At 32.6% G+C, this 16,682-nt stretch overlaps 2 protein-coding genes across 2 annotated transcripts; one reads left to right on the top strand and one right to left on the bottom strand.

Moving 5' to 3' along the window:
- The first annotated feature begins 183 nt into the window (after nt 1-183).
- LOC100181362 (endoribonuclease Dicer) lies at nt 184-15,060 on the top strand. Its single transcript, XM_009862027.3, has 35 exons — nt 184-348; nt 540-702; nt 979-1,106; nt 1,293-1,430; nt 1,690-1,815; nt 1,965-2,132; nt 2,341-2,662; nt 2,975-3,198; nt 3,301-3,404; nt 3,522-3,674; nt 3,863-4,138; nt 4,331-4,451; nt 4,633-4,772; nt 5,101-5,245; nt 5,369-5,474; nt 5,707-5,816; nt 6,044-6,223; nt 6,436-6,534; nt 6,860-6,974; nt 7,116-7,338; nt 7,651-7,806; nt 8,063-8,254; nt 8,588-8,670; nt 8,937-9,781; nt 10,067-10,190; nt 10,502-10,702; nt 10,862-10,924; nt 11,102-11,254; nt 11,487-11,618; nt 12,023-12,186; nt 12,453-12,684; nt 13,035-13,216; nt 13,572-13,745; nt 14,006-14,199; nt 14,596-15,060. Exons 1-35 carry the CDS (start codon nt 259-261, stop codon nt 14,747-14,749), a joined length of 6,180 nt encoding a protein of 2,059 aa, XP_009860329.1. The 5' UTR covers nt 184-258; the 3' UTR covers nt 14,750-15,060.
- Nucleotides 14,951-16,539, bottom strand: LOC101242490 (alpha-ketoglutarate-dependent dioxygenase alkB homolog 6). Its single transcript, XM_004226603.4, has 6 exons — nt 16,437-16,539; nt 16,140-16,269; nt 16,021-16,067; nt 15,857-15,958; nt 15,491-15,609; nt 14,951-15,394 (listed from the first exon to the last, which is right to left on the bottom strand). The coding sequence occupies exons 1-6, from the start codon at nt 16,485-16,487 to the stop codon at nt 15,130-15,132; spliced, it is 714 nt and encodes a 237-aa protein (XP_004226651.1). The 5' UTR covers nt 16,488-16,539; the 3' UTR covers nt 14,951-15,129.
- Between the last annotated feature and the right edge of the window lie 143 nt (nt 16,540-16,682).

Here is a 16,682-nt window from a genome sequence, read left to right as displayed (position 1 = left end):
CAATAGTATCTGGACCATTTTTACACGACACCGATGTTGTAGAATACGCTTTTATCTGTCATTTATGAATCATTTTATAATTATGAGTGTCCATTCATTTGAGCTGGGCTCTCTTTTAGCTTGATCTATAATTTCCAGCCGTGTTGGGGAGATTCCCGTTTTGGCAATGTGTTGTTTTCGTGATCTTGGCTTAACAAAACTTTTATTTAATACAGCAACTTGGTACATTTTTCTGTTAACTCTTAATGTAAATTAGTCATGTTGTCTTCTGGTAGCTCCCAAGAACCTGGGAAACCTTCCTGGACAAGCAATTCTCAATGTAATTCGTTTATTCCACGGCCATACCAGGTAACTTTTAACTGTATATGATTATATGAATATATGATTTTATATTTGTAAATAAAAAACATGTTCCGGCTTAAACTGCGTGCTTTAATTGCTTATTCTTTGGCATTATGCACTTGGCCATAATAGCCCATATAGTCCTTTACTTTTTTCATATAAAACTTTTTGTTTTAACCTTACTTTGTGTTTGATAGATTGAATTGCTAGAATGTGCGGCCAAGCAAAACACCATTATTTGCTTGAATGGAGACTTTGGAAAGTGTTTCATGTACACCATGTTTTTAAGGGAGGTCATCATAAAACATAATGGGAAATTAAACAATGCTCCGAAATTTGCTGTCCTGCTTTTAAAAGAAGGTATTAGTCGTATTACCACAAAAATTAGTTCAGTCCATTAAACTGTTTGAGTTCTAATGTTTTTTTGTTAACCACACTGCTACTGGCCTGTGCATACAGTTTGAGAATTAATCCAATATTTGATACATTCGTCGTAAGTCGTAAGCGGGCATAAGATGTATGAAACAGTACACCTGTGTTATAATGAATATCATTGCCCCACCACGTGGTAGTAAAAAGCTCTATTCATTTAACTATTCATTAGGTCCATTAAAATTATATACTTTGATTTTTTAGATTGTATGGTGAATGAGCAGTCAGAACTTTTACGAAGTCATTTAGACGTTGATATAATATCATGTACGCACAATATGACCGATTCTTTTACTGATGAATCTTTACAACAACTCTGCCATGACCACCAAGTAATATGCTGTTTTCTACTTTTTATGTGATACTTTTCCACCAGTAGTTTCAACTGTTCTTTTATTGCTAATTTCTCTTTCTTTGTTGTTTTAATTAATTTAATCTTCACTATCCGATTCAAAGAAATAATCCAAAAACTAATGTTGTTTTAAAGTTTCAGTTTAAATAACATACCCAATTTTTAGGTGTTAGTTTGCACTCCAGAAGTCTTTGTAAAGTTGCTCAGCATTAGCCTATACATAGCTCAGTACATGGACTTAGTTATATTTGATGATTGCCATTTGGTGAACATTGAAATGCACCCGATACGGAAAATAATGAAGGTACTTAAATGTTGAATGGAACTTACTTTATCTTCGAATGGGCAATGATGTTTTGTTTTACTCTTCAAGCCCGATTAGGAGTTGCCACGTTTGGTATGTTAAATCCCTTTGGCTGTCTGATCGAATATAATAACCTAGGTTTGTTTCTTGTTTTTAGTGTTTACATGTGTTGTGTTATGAATAAATGTAAGGTATTGTCTTTACATTATATACTTTTTTTGAGAAAACTAATATATATATAATTGTTTTATTTTTTTAGATATTAGATGAAAATAGGTACACACCCATGATACTTGGTTTAACGTCATCGCTTCTAAATAACAACATTACTGCAGATGAATTAAACAAATGCATTCATAGCATGGAAACTGTAATGCACTGCAAGGTATGTATTACATCATAATTACTATCTGGATAAAGGGTGAAATCTATGTTTAGTAAACCACATGTTTAACTGGATTTTTACAATAAAAGAAAAAAAAACATGTCATCCCACGTGCCACGTCCCACCCTAAACTAGGTTTTTCATTTCAGGCCCAAACTGCAACAGATCTAATCGCTGTAGATCGCCACAATATAAATCCACCTGTTGAAAACATTATATTAAGCTCAGATGAAAACAAAGATGGTTTAAATTCTCAGCTACTTTCTGACATTAGGAAAATATTAAATGGAGCATTGGAATGGCTAAATTCTTGTCAGGTAAAATTACCAAAAATTCTGCAACAATTTACATATATACATATACAATTCCATGCAATTTTTTGTTTATGTGCCTCTATTGTTTAAACTAGTGCTTTTAAATCATTTTGATGTGCAGCTTTTTTACAAGTCCTGTTAAAGTTTAAAAGTATTATAGTTTAAGCGACTAAAACTTTTTGAAATTTGATTTTGTAAAATATCCCAACAGATAGTCTCCACAACAAGAACAAAAACAACAGAATGGCAATTAGCATCTACAGAAAACGAAGAGGAAAAAATTTTGACTAATTACAACTCGAACACAAGTGTTATTCCAAAAACGTCCTTGGATGTTGGAATATTGGAGGAAGAGGATGGAACTCAAAGATTATGTTCGGTAAAAAGTCCTCCTTTATCGGAGTGCCATGAAGGATCCAAAAAAATTGTAATGGATAAGAAAGAAAAGCAAGAAGAAGATTTGGATGTTTGTACAGTTGCAATACAACTTATAAATGAAAGTTTGATGGTAGCTGATGTACTAGGACCTTGGTGTAAGTAAAAATTATTGGAAATTTAAATTGTTTAAGGGAGAATCACTGCTAAATATTGTTAAATGAAATATTTGTGAAAGTAGTTGTTTTATTTCAAGCAGCACCCTAAATGTGTGTGTGAAACCTTTTATTTTGACCCTAATCAAATTTAGTTTTTTTTAGATAAAAAAATTTAGATGTTTTGTTAAGTAGTTTTTAATTTGACATAAAACAGTGAAATAAAAATACCAATTCAAAAATAGCCATAAGTGTTTAATTCTACAGTCCAACTGCATTTTCTATACATCTCAATGGTAACATTCTTATTTTTAGGTGTGTATCAATTGATTGTAGTCGTTTTAAAGCAGTTGCAAAAAAATTTGCATTTGATCAACGTTCATCTAAATACTGAAGCTCAAAACACAGAAAATGGTGAAGTGACATCTGGAAAGTGGATGTGGCAAGCTGTGATGTTGCAATATGTGCAAACTAAATTCAAGATGGTGTACAGCATATGTCACTGGTACATGGGAGATCAGAAAGCTGTCAATTTAGCTGTAAGTGGGTTATCTCTAGGGATGCACATTACACTTTTACACCTTAGCTAGACCTCATCATCATTTTTTTAACTCTTATAATTTTTATTTTCTTTTTTTCAGTTTGTTGCACCCAAAGTACATCGCTTAATTCAAGTATTGAAGGAATACAAACCAGTGGTTGAGGGAGAAGAAAAACAAAATACTTCGTTCAAATATAATAACCGGTATGTGTTGTTTTATTTGGAAGAGGATGATTGCCATCTATTATCATTGGGAGACATGTTATAATAGTTATATATATATATTTATAAATGATTATTTTTTCATATTTATTTTTCCAGAAATGAGTCGGATTATGTGTCATGGTGGCAAGACTCTGACGCAGAAGACGAAGATGCCGATATGATGGAGGGAAAGAAGGAAGAGAAAGAAGATGAGAATCATCCGTCTCTCTTCATCAATACTTTGTGTGGGATTGTCTTTGTAGAAGAAAGGTAAAAATTGCAAAAAAAATGTTAAAAATTATGGTATTATTTTTTAAATTTATAAATAGTGTATAAATAATTAAAAAAGAGTTGGTTTTTAGTAAAAATCATAATAAAATGAATGTTATATTATTTAATTTAAGCTTTAATATTATAAGAAAAACCACCAATAATTTAAATGCCTAAAAATGTTCCAGATATGTCGCAATGATGTTACAACGATTGCTGCGGGAACTTTCAAAGGAAGACAAGAATTTAAAACACGTTTCTTCCTCCCATCTTACTCCTGGAGTGGAGGGTGAGAGAAGAGGAGTTGATCCTGCATCCATGGATCAGAGCAAACAGGAAGAGGTCCTCCGGAAGTTTAGGAGCCATGAGAGCAACCTGCTCATCTGTACAGGAGATTTGGAGGATTGCGCTTACATGCCAAAGTGCAACCTCATCATGCGCTTCGATGTTCCGAAAAGTTATCGGTAAATTTTTTATACATCTATGGTTATTAAATTACTATTTTTCAGATGCAGGCATTACTATTTTTCAGATGCAGGCTATTGCTATGGTATGCGATTAGAAATAGGCTGCAGCATCTAGTCATTGATGTTTAGAAGCAGTCTGGTTGATGGTCAAATCTGGCCTAAAATCTTAATATTTTTCCTTTCTTGCAGAAGTTACGCTGAATCAAAAAGCCGAGCCAGAGCCCAAACATCAGCCTATGTTATGTTGGTTAGAGAAACGGAAAAATCACATTTTATGGAAAAACTTCAGGAATACAAGAAAATTGAAAAGGTTATTTTGTACCTTTATTCTGTGCAATCTAATGGAACGAATTAACAAAAAAATTGTAAAAAAAATCTGTAAGACCATAAAAATGCTTTAGGTTTAAATTTAAGTTTCAAAACTAATGCATTTCAAGAATAATCCTAATGTTTTTTTTATCGTTTTTCAATTTTAATATTTTTTATCGCAGGTGTTACTGGGTCCAGACTGGTCCTTAAACGAGGTGTATGATAATAATGAGGATGATGACATTGAAGAGATGATCCCTCCTTATATACTTAATAGGAATACACAAGTTAATATGAAGAATGCTGTGCGAATTGTTAATAGGTAAACTACATTCATACACACATAGATAGAAGCAAACATGTTCCCACTAAAATACCTTTACATAATGTAAAAGCTAAAACTCCCAGTGACTGTAATACTGTATAAATATTTTATTCCAAGCCGAATTTTTGCTGAAACATTTTACTCTCTCAACAAGTCTGTTCTGTTATGTGGTTCTGCTGTGCAGGTTTTAGATTAATTGAATGGTTTTGTTCATTTATGTGATATTTATGTCTGTTTTTTAAAGGTCATTTTGTATATTTTTAACTTTTTAAGTTTTTTTTACATCATTTTAAGATTAGTTTATTTGTTATATTTCTATCCACAGGTATTGCAACCGCTTGCCAAGCGACCCGTTTACTCACCTCAGTCCCAGGTGTGAGGTGGTAGAGGTTCTCAATGATGGGGATTCACCCATGTTCATGTGCATTCTGCAGTTGCCAATCAACTCCCATGTTAGAGAACCTGTGCAGGTGATTTGAATTTAATCTGTACCCAGTGGCGCAGCAAGAGAGGGTTCCTGAGTCACGACAAACCCCAACCCTTTAATAAAAGAATTAAAAAAGCCCAGATAATATACAAAATTTTTTTTTCAGGGAATTGTCATGCCAACTCTCCAACTTGCCCAACAAGCAGTAGCCATGGAAACATGCAAGGTTCTTTATGAAGCTGGAGAATTAGATGAAAACTTGATGCCCATTGGTTGGTGATGGTTTGCTTTTAATATGGGTTTATTTGGGTTTGTGTCCTGTAAGGCCAATGTCGTATAGGCGTGCCATGCAAACTGAGATTTAGGCCAGAGTTAGCCCATTACATTAACTGATCTAGGTTTGTTTTAAATTTTAAAGTTTAAAAAATGTAATTGTAATATCATTTGGGGAAGCGACATAGTTCAGAATTTGATGAATAAATTATATTCATTCATTCTTTTCAGGCAAAGAGACGGTAAAATATGCCGAGGAATTAGATCCATGGAAACGTGAAGTTAGTTCCATCACTGGGAGACCTGGATCAACTAAAAAACGACAAACTTATAATAAAGATGTAAGAATTAAATAATTGTTTTTTTAATTATATCAGGTTTTAAATTCTCCCAAAAAAGTGTTTGAATTGTTATTTTTTGTTTTATAGTAGGATTAGGTTAATGTTTTCATTCTCTTTTAACGTCCCATTTTTGTAGTAAACAAATATATGTATATATATATATGTTGTTTTTTTTCAACTCTATTTTTTAACTGATGCGAAAATAATGATGTGGATTTGTTTTCCAGTCTCCTCAGATCCTGAGGTCCTGTCTTCCACAACCTGATATCAATCTCTTCATCTACGAGATTGAGATGAAGATCAAAAATCCTCTTCTTGACGAACTTAACGTTAGAAGAAGAAAACTTTTTTTCCCAGAAGAAACTTCTCGTTGTTTTGGGATCCTGACAACAAAACCAATACCTCAAGTGGGGGAAAAGTTTTTATAGTATTCAATTGTTTATAAACAACATTTAAAAAAACAGTTTTTTATAATTTTCTAAAGTTTATGGGTTGTCTAATTTGTTAGCCAAACATAAAAGTCAACTACAAAGTTACACACATGACAATTTAGAAGCAGGCACTGCTGTTGTCTGTCATGTAAGGATAAATAAATGACTTTCATTCAATATTACCTCAGATTCCTGGGTTTCCAATCTTCACAAGGTCAGGGGAAGAAAGTGCCAAGTTGAAATTTTGTCGAGGGTTTGTCCAACTTTCTGCTCAACAAATCAAACTTGTAAGTTCAAGATGTATGAAACTGAACATAGGTGTGCTGTGATGGTTAAACTTTTGGTTAAACAAGAGTTGGGGAATCTGCTAAAAACCACTCGATTTACGAAAATATTTTGATATACAAGATGTATGAAGCAGAACCCCTGTGTGCTGTCCATCGTAATGACTGTTGTTGCCCCGCCATGCGAGGATAAATAAGTTAAAAGTGTGGCGGACCAAACTTTGGTACAATGGTGTTAACTTTTTTGACTAAAAGAGTCATAATTACATATTACAATCTACTGGTAGCAGAAACAGTCAACCAAAATGATTCCTTTTTTATTCTCCAGGTTCGAATATTTCATCGTTATGTTTTCTCTGACATGTTGAGAGTAGATCGAGTTCCTTTATCTTTCCAACCTGAGAAATCTACAAGCCAGTTGCTGGTAGTTGTGCTGAACAAGGGTATGAACAAAATATTTTTATTTGTTTCAAACAGAACAGTGAGAACACCCATGTTATAACAAGAACAGAACAGTGAGAACACCCATGTTATAACCGTTGCCCCGCCACAACAGGATAAATAAGTTTTATTTGTCTTTTTAGTGGGAACAAATAAGTCTTCAACAGCAAACAGCAGCCAACTCAACATAGACTGGAGTTTTATGATGAAGACTGAAAGTAAACGTCGAGTTATTGAAAAAATGAAATCTGATCCGTGGTATAAACATAAAATGAACGAACAAAATAAAGTTTTTGTTTTTAATCGACAACTATACGAAGATGGGGTGGTAGTGGCCAAGTACAGAAGCTGTGATCAGCCTAACAGGTAATTGTTTAACTTTTTATTAAGAATTAAAAAATCTTTACCCTTTTTCTACATTGCTTAAAAAACTTTTATTAAAATGTGTAAAGCTTACTTGGACCTTAACTTTCTAACTTTATTTTTTTAATTGTTACAACATTATCTGAACTAAAGGTGTAGTGTTAGGGGTGGTATACTCCATTTACCATATTTATCAATAAAAATAACAGCATGTTACACTTGTGGCTTAAAAATACAGATGTATGTATATTTCCTATATGTATACCCACTCATTTTTAATAACAGTTTTGTTTTACCAAACTATTTTCAACACAGGTTTTACGTTGCCGAGTTAAAAGATGACATGACACCTTTGAGTAGTTTCCCATCTTCAGAATACGAGAGTTTCCTACATTATTATCAACTTAAATATGGGCTTGACATTCGTTGTCTTAAACAACCTTTACTTGATGTGGACCATACTTCATCAAGGTAAATATTTAATTTAATTATTTAAACCTATTATTTAGGGTTAAATCATCTAAATGTATAAGTTTTATTTATCCTTGAGAATGAGTACAACAGGGTGGTCTATTTCACACACAGATAAAAAAATGCACATTAAAATACTTTACTACATTTAACTAAATTGTAACCACTGGCTTAAAAACAACAGGCCAAGGTTTTGTTTTATAGCTTTCCCCCTTATTTCTTGCTACTTTTACACACCTGTTTATTTTAATTCCAGGTTAAACCTTCTGACCCCTCGACATTTAAACCAGAAAGGAAAAGCTCTGCCCATGTCCTCACTTGAGAAAAAGCGAGCAAAGTACGAAAGTTTGCACAACAGACAGATTTTAGTCCCAGAGTTATGTGAAGTACATCCTATACCTGCTTCACTGTGGAGGAAAGCTGTTTGTCTGCCTTCTGTTCTGTACAGGTGGTTAGAACTTTATTTATATGTAAATAAATATTTTTATACTCATGGGGCAGAGTAGCTGCACTCATTATATCACTAGTGTTGTATTTTATACACCTAGTGGACATATACTGGCCTAAACATTTGAACAACTCATTAGTGACCACTGGGTTGGAGCAATTGCCATTAAGTGTCTTGCCCAATGATAACTCATGTTCACAATGATAGTATTATTGGGCTTTGAACCAGAGGTCCAGTATCATTTGGTTATTTACCATCAGAATAAGTTCTAGCCTTATAAAGAAGATATTTGTACACATTTAACAACTGGTTAATTATATTCATTTATTTCAGAGTGAACCAACTTCTAATAGCTGAGGAACTTCGTAAAAATATTGCTTTCAAATCTGGAATTACAATGGAACAACCACCTATAGGTAATGGTATGGTGACAATTTAATGTGGGCTGCAAAGTAGAAATTGTTGAATTACAAACTTTTTGGTGTCTGTTATACCCTTTATAATTTCTGACTTTAAATTGCCGATTTTGGGTTTTTAGTTTGTGTTTTATATATATTAAATATAGCTGTTTTTAATTTATGAGTTTTAATTTTCTGAACTAAATTTCTGATGTTAATATTTGGTCTTAAATTGTCAGCTTTAATTATCTAGCTTTTTTCACGAGTTCTTGACTATACCCCAGGTAACATGTGGCAGAATCTTCACTTTGGTTGGACAGACAATGAAGACAGCGACGACGACAATGAAAAATTGTTAGAAAAAAGTCCAGCTCAACGGAAATCTCAGGTTGACGAAATTTCAAGTGAAAACAATGAAGTTTTGAATGAAAATAAAAACGTTTTTGATGAAAATATTCCAAAAGTTCCAAATTCTGTAGAAAATGATGGAGAATGCGCACAACATGACAACTTAGAAGAAACCAATCATAAACAAAATCAACATGTTGATTTTGAGAATTCAACTGCCAAAAGTGATGTTTATAAAACCACTGTGATAAATCATATGAAGGAGAATCATGATGAAGATGATTATGTTCATGTTCATGGAAGTAACGATGTTAATGTTCATAAAAAGAATATCAATCATGATAATGATTCTGATCGTATTGGTGATACTGTTCATCATGGTGCTGATGATGAAAATGTTCATGATGAAAAGAATGATGTTCACTATCATGAAGTTAATGATAATCACCTTTGTGATGATGATATTCACGATAGTGATGATTACATTCACAATGAAAATAAAGATGATCATTGCCATGATAATATTCACAATGATGATGATGATGATGATGACCGGTTTTCTTTCTCATCTCATGATTACGAAGCCCATTTTGACTTATCTGATCACGAAGATGAAAACATGAAAAACAATGTGAACGATTCTCTCGCATCAATTAGAGGTTGTAAAAAGAAGATAAAAGATGTTGAAAACCCAATCTGGATATCTTCTGATGTAATTGACGATTATAATAAAGAGAATCCGGTCAAGAACCTTGGGCCGGGACCTGGACTTATTTTGCAGGTGGGTGTTTGGGGGTTTTTAAATTTTTGGTGGGGGGGGGGGTGTGTGGGGTAAAAAAAAAGGATATTTATTTATTTGTGTGTATGTTTAGTGTTGGTGTGTGTATTGTACGGGTGAATAAAAATGAAGTACACCATCTCAGTCACCCTGTATTGTTTTAGTGTCGGATGTATTTTATCATTGTTTTTTCATCACCCAAAAACATGATATTAGAATTACCTCTGTTTCAAAACTTGTGATGTCACTTTAGACGACCCTAATGTTACGCTTATGTATTTGAATCAGGCTCTTACTTTATCAAACGCTAGCGATGGTTTTAATTTGGAAAGACTTGAAATGTTGGGAGATTCTTTTCTCAAACATGCTGTTACTGTGTATTTGTATTGCACTTATCCAGAGTCCCATGAAGGTATGAACATTTTTAATATAAATTATTAATTTATTGTAGTAGTGTATGGTGTGTTTTATTTCAAAAATAAAAAAACAACAAACACATATTTGAATTACAATTTTATTTTTTAAGTGGAACTTTTAATTGAACTTTTTTAGCATACTTTATTTCATTCAAATTATGTGAAAAAGATAATATTACTAGATTTTATCGATTTTGTGAAAAATGTATAGCGTTTTGTGAAATTGTTTTTATCATATTTCATGAAAAATGTACCTTTATTGAATTTCAAAATTCAGTATTATCCTAATGATCTCAAATATTTCCAGGCAAGCTTTCTTACATGAGAAGCAAAAAGGTTTCCAATTACAACTTATATAGAATCGGCAAACAGTTTGGGCTTGCTGGGAAAATGACGGGACTTATATTTGACCCAACAGTAAACTGGTTACCAACTGGTTTTGTGGTTGGTGCATCGGGCCAGGGGCAAGATTCGGACGAAGATATTTCTGATGATGATGTCGAAATAGGTTCGTAAAACTTTGTTAGTAGTAGTTTAAACTTCGATAAACGTAAAAAAGAGATAAAAACCTAATTTTATTTGTAAATAAGTGTTTTTTAGGAAAACTCTAACCAAAAATTTATCTGCTTGTATTAGCATTATGTTATGTTATTTATTTCTACCACAGGTGTTTGGACTGGAATTCCAAGCAAAAAGAAAGTGGTGAAAAAAACAACAACTTCTAACGCAGGTGCTGTGGTGGAATTAATGTTGATGGGGATATTATTGATTCTTGTTGTTGTAAATTAAAAATTGTTGATGTTTTGGTGATATTGATAAAAATTTGTTGATAATATTTTTGTTGATTCAGTCGACGAGTTTGCTCTTACCAGAGGTTTTTTGCTGATAATAATTTTGTTGATTGTAGTTGATCCCCCTCCCTCACTTCCACCATCCACGATCAATGATGAGGAGGAGATTTACGAGGAAGATGAGATCCGGATGATAGATGGGATGTTGGGGGGTTGCATCCGGACTTTGGGAGGGTCACCCAAGGGAGACAACGGACTTTTCGGATTAGGTAAAAAAATCTCAAAAATTAAAAAAAAATTTTAATACATGAAATTTAATAAAAACAATTAAAAAAGTTAAAATCAAAAGAAAAGTTTTATTTAAATAGAAAATTCAAGTAAAAACAAAATTGACTTCCTGGGTTTTTATAAAAATTCTTTGAAACTTCTATTTGACAAAACAGAAAATGTTATTAAAACTGACTTTTAAATTTTTATTTATCTTTTTTTTAATTTGTGCAGATATTGGACACGCATTATCAAGTCATCAATCCATGCATTTCACCGATAAAGCTGCGCTTAGAAGAAGCCAACTTAATAAACAAAATTTGGAAGATTTTGTGATAGATACATGGACACCTGTGGATGCGTCAGGTTTGTTTGTTTATTATAATTATTACTTTTATGTTGAACAATTTTGGAATATAACACTTGCGTTATATTCCTCACCATAAGTAGTTGTGGGTCCTTTATGGAATATTTTTGGCAAATTTTTAACATTTATTAGTGACCACTGGGTTGGAGCAATTGCCATTTAGTGTCTTGCACAAGAACACATACACGCACAATGCTGCAGCAAACTTCAAACCTGATATCCTCTGATTACAAAATGTGGGCTCCAACAACTGCGCAATGACTATATTGTAAACACAAAAAAGTTAAATTATCATAGTAAAAAATGACTACACAAACTGGCCAACTAAATCTGAAATATCGATATTAATAGACAATTTCTCTTTATCAAAAAAATCAACAATACTTTTGCTTTCAATTTATAGGAAAGCCACTAAACAACAGCGACCCTCTAATGCTTGACCTTCACACTCAACATTCGTTGGCCGATAAATCAATCGCAGATTGTGTTGAAGCATTACTCGGCGCTTATTTAACGACGTGTGGTCATCGTTCTGCCCAACTTCTGCTGTGTCACCTCGGTTTAAATGTATGACTCGCCAATTTTCTTTACTTTATAAAAAAAATTTAAACATTACCGTTTTAACAGTTAGATTTTTTATGCATTTAAAGAAACTAATGCAAAGATTTTTTAATGTATTTATATGTTTATACTGAAGTTGAATGTATTTCTTTAAATTTCCATAAGTTTGTAAAACCACACCGTTTCAAAATACTAAAATCAGTATGGAAAATATCAACCATGCCTTTACAAAAGTATGTACAACAGTTTTAACTTTCTAATATTAATTTCAGGTTCTTCCTAAAGTAGCACAAGCAGAGACGAGCAAAACAGTTGACAGATTTGGATACCTCACGCCCCCAACTAATAAAATGTTAGAATGTCGGCCAAACCAGCAAAATAAACTTGACCAGTTGCTTGTGGCTCTGAGTGGTTTTGAAAGAAAGATAAATTACACGTTCAAGAATAAAGCTTACCTACTTCAAGCATTCACTCATGCCTCGTATTACTACAACACTGTAACGGGTAATCACAGATTATTTGCTGTTTTTACTCTCTTTTTTTGTTTGTATTTTTTCTTCCTTTTAAGCCTTTTACCATTTTCTTTTTTATTTAAGCCCTTTCAAATTTATGTTTTACACTCATGCTCTGTGTTTTCTGCACAAACAAAGAAATTCCACAATTTTGTTTGTATTTTTTCTTCCTTTTAAGCCTTTTACCATTTTCTTTTTTATTTAAGCCCTTTCAAATTTATGTTTTACACTCATGCTCTGTGTTTTCTGCACAAACAAAGAAATTCCACAATTTACAGTTTTTATTGTTTTTTTTTAACATCATAAAAATTCAACAAATTAAACAAAACTGGTTTTATCCAGATTGCTACCAACGTCTTGAATTTTTGGGCGACGCAGTTCTTGATTTCCTGATCACGCGTCATCTTTTTAACGACGAGCGACATCATTCACCGGGTGCTCTTACAGATCTGAGATCCGCTCTCGTCAATAACACAATCTTTGCCTCACTTGCCGTACATTATGATTTCCATAAATATTTCAAGGTAATGTCATTTAATTGTTTGTGTCATGCTAAAAATAAAGCATGTAATACATTTTTACTATTTCTAGTTAAACAAGTTAAAAGTAAAAAATGATGAAATAAAAAGAAAATTATGAGCATATTTTGCTGTGACAAGGTGTGTAATCTTGTAGTTCAATTTTTTTCCACTTTTTTACTGCAAGTTAGATGCCAAGCTGTATAAAGCTTGCTAGTGGGTGCTAACTGCTGTTTTACGTTTAAAAATCTGTTTGGACATAATCTTATTTATGCACGATGCCCAACAGGGCCGACACACTAAACTTCCCACACTTAGTAATTAACCAAAAAAATACTAAAACACTAAATTTTTGTTTTAGTCCATCTCACCAGAGCTTCACCACATCATTGAAGACTTCGTGATGTATCAGCAAAAGCAGGAAGATGCTCAAGGAATGGATGCTCACCTGATGCGGGATTATGATCGTGTTGAGATCGTTGCTCCATCATCACTGGAGAAAGATGAAGAAGAAGGAGAGAATGAAGACGTGGAGGTTTACATTTTTTGCATTGGGTCGATATGGGAGAAACTTGTGTAAAAATTTGTTGGCAAAAAAGTTTTTTATCAACCTACAAGTTACATTTCATCACCCACAAAGTTACATACATGGTAACTCATAAGAGGCACGAGGTGTATGAAACAGAACATCCATGTTATAATTTTTTTAAAGACAAAAACCTTCAAAACAAGGTTATGTCACGGTGGTTTGCCATTAAATAACTTTAAAAATTTTACCTGGATTTTTTTAAACAGGTCCCCAAAGCCCTTGGAGATATATTTGAATCGGTAGCAGGTGCAATATACATGGACAGTGGAATGGACTTAAGTTCTGTATGGAAAGTTTATTCTGTTATGATGTTACCTCTTATTGAAAAGTTCAGCGCATGTGTTCCAAGATCACCAGTTCGAGAGTTATTAGAAATGGAACCAGAAACCGCAAAATTCAGGTGTTTTTAAATGAATTGATAAACTTATTTATCCTTGCATGAAGGGGCAACTTAAGAGTTATAACGCAAGTGTTCTGTTTCATAAACCTCGTGCCTGCATCCGAGTTGCTTGTTTTTAATTAGGCCGTTTGCTTTTTTTCTATACGAGTTTAGACAACCCATCAGTAACTACTGGGTAGGAGCAATGTTGGGGTATTTGCCAAAGACATGTACACATAAAATGATATACAATTTACAGCATGGGTGTTTGATATCTTAATTTATAGCATTATATTGTGAAACTCTTATTAATACAGACATTTATATCATTACAAATTCCACAAAACTTTAATTTAAGAAATCAAATAAAATACTCTGTAATTATAAATAAAGTTTAATTGCATTCATTTATTACAGTTGTGCCGAGAAACGTTATGATGGGAAGGTCAGGGTGACTGTGGAAATTATTGGTAAAGGTCGTTTCAAGGGGGTGGGTAGAAGTTATCGAATTGCTAAATCCGCTGCAGCCAGAAGAGCTTTAAGATATTTAAAAGGACCATTCATTTATTAAATACTTTTGTGATGGAATTTATAAAATTATTTTTCAATCAATTTTTATCCCTGCTATTACTGTATATTTGGTTGATAGTATTTTTCTATTTAAATTTTTTCTAAAATGCTACACAATGCAGTAATGTATACAAAACAGTGATTTTAGCGACTAAAAGTAATCACCATTTGATTTGGTCACAAAATACAGTTGCTGTTTCTTAGTGCAAATTTAAGCCTAGTGGGTCTTTATTTAGCATAAAATAAATCTTGTGGTTTTGTGTCATCTATTTAAGCCAAATATTTTGGTCCTTGTTAAAAAATATTAAAAAATAAATAAAAAGCACCTGCTTCAACACAAATAAAAATTTGTTTAAAAAAATGGAAATAAATTGAACAATTTTATGAAACAAATTTTAATTTAAATGTCTTTGGAACAAATCTAATTGTTAGGGACAATCTAGTGTTTTCTCGTTGAAGTGAAACTTTTTTATTGCTTAATAAAGCTGTTTTTGTGACACAGTCACCAACTTGTTGCGAATTTTTTATAAAGGTTTGGTGAATTTGATCAGTTTGTCTTTCACTAATGCCGTGTAAAAAATCTTCATACATCGAATCTTTTAAAATCAATAAACTTCTTCTTTCAAGCAGAAATGAGAATTTATATCTGCGTAAAATAAAGTTTTACAACGGATTATAGTCTGCAATCCATATTTATCAATCTATGGACTCACAAAATGACACAGTGTATTATAAATTCTACCTGCTATTCAAATCATTACTTCCATGATCATTTACGTCATCATAAAAATCTAAGCAAGTATGAGACCCTAGACTTATTGTAGCAACAGTTGGATAATACAGTGGTCCGTCTTTGTGTGGCTGTCAAAACAACTTGTTAAATGATTATTTTTTTAGATTTTTGTAATTTAAACATTTTATTTATTGGAATTGAGAAAATCTTTAATGTCAAAGTGGAAAAAACAAAACTTTTTTCTTTTTAGTGTTTTTTAACCATTTTTGCATACATGCTATTCACAATCATAATTACATAATGAACATTAAATTTATTAGAAATTTTTTAATAAAAGTTCCTTTAATCTTAAATTATGATTAAACAACTTCTTACCATAATTCCTTGTCCTGGCTTGTATTCATTTACTAAAACATGATTTGGAGTTTTATTTACCACGTTGGTAGATTGTATCATTTCACAACATTCTGTTAACCACTATTAATGAAAACACTATTAAATCAAACTTTAAAATAAATAAAACTTAGGGAAAGACTTACGTCCGGTAATTTTTCAGCTAGCATCCCTTTTGGCTGCGGTATACCACCTATAATACAATGCGTATAAGAATTCCACAGAAATTGTAAAACATAAATGTAAAATGTCATTGTATACCCACCCCAATTCTGTAATCGCCTATTAGACAAACAGGTCCATTTTGTTTTTGGTGCTTTGTAGATTTTGTTGAGCAAGAATTGTTCATTTTGTTCAGTTATGAAGTTGGGAATGTAGTAAGCTGTGTTTGGAACCTTAGAAAAAATAAATATTGTACCAAATTTTACTTGTAAAATTTAAAAGAAAGAATTTTATAACACGTTTCGCACTATCATGTATGAATGTGCTATGCATAAACACAACTAACAACCTACCATATACAATTTTAGAACTTGCGCTTAGTAAAACCAAAGTTACTCACGCTTTGAACGATGTTTTGCGCATCTGGGATTTTGTTTTGGTGTCTGTTCATTCTGTGAAAATTTGGTCAGGGATCGAAGGGAAATTCCCGTGTAAAATTTACATTTACGGAATTACGTTTACGGAATAGCAGGACGCATTTCCGTGAATAAAAGTGGCGCACGGAATCTGCACCAAAAACAGTAAACCGCCATGATTTTATTATGAACACTTTTTAACCAGTGTTTGCTCATTAGAGTGTTTAAAC

This window comes from Ciona intestinalis, chromosome 11, assembly GCF_000224145.3.
Source record: "Ciona intestinalis chromosome 11, KH, whole genome shotgun sequence".
Taxonomy (NCBI): Eukaryota; Metazoa; Chordata; class Ascidiacea; order Phlebobranchia; family Cionidae; genus Ciona; species Ciona intestinalis.
Note: the sequence above shows the minus strand (reverse complement) of the source record. Positions and strands in the feature narration are given on the sequence as shown.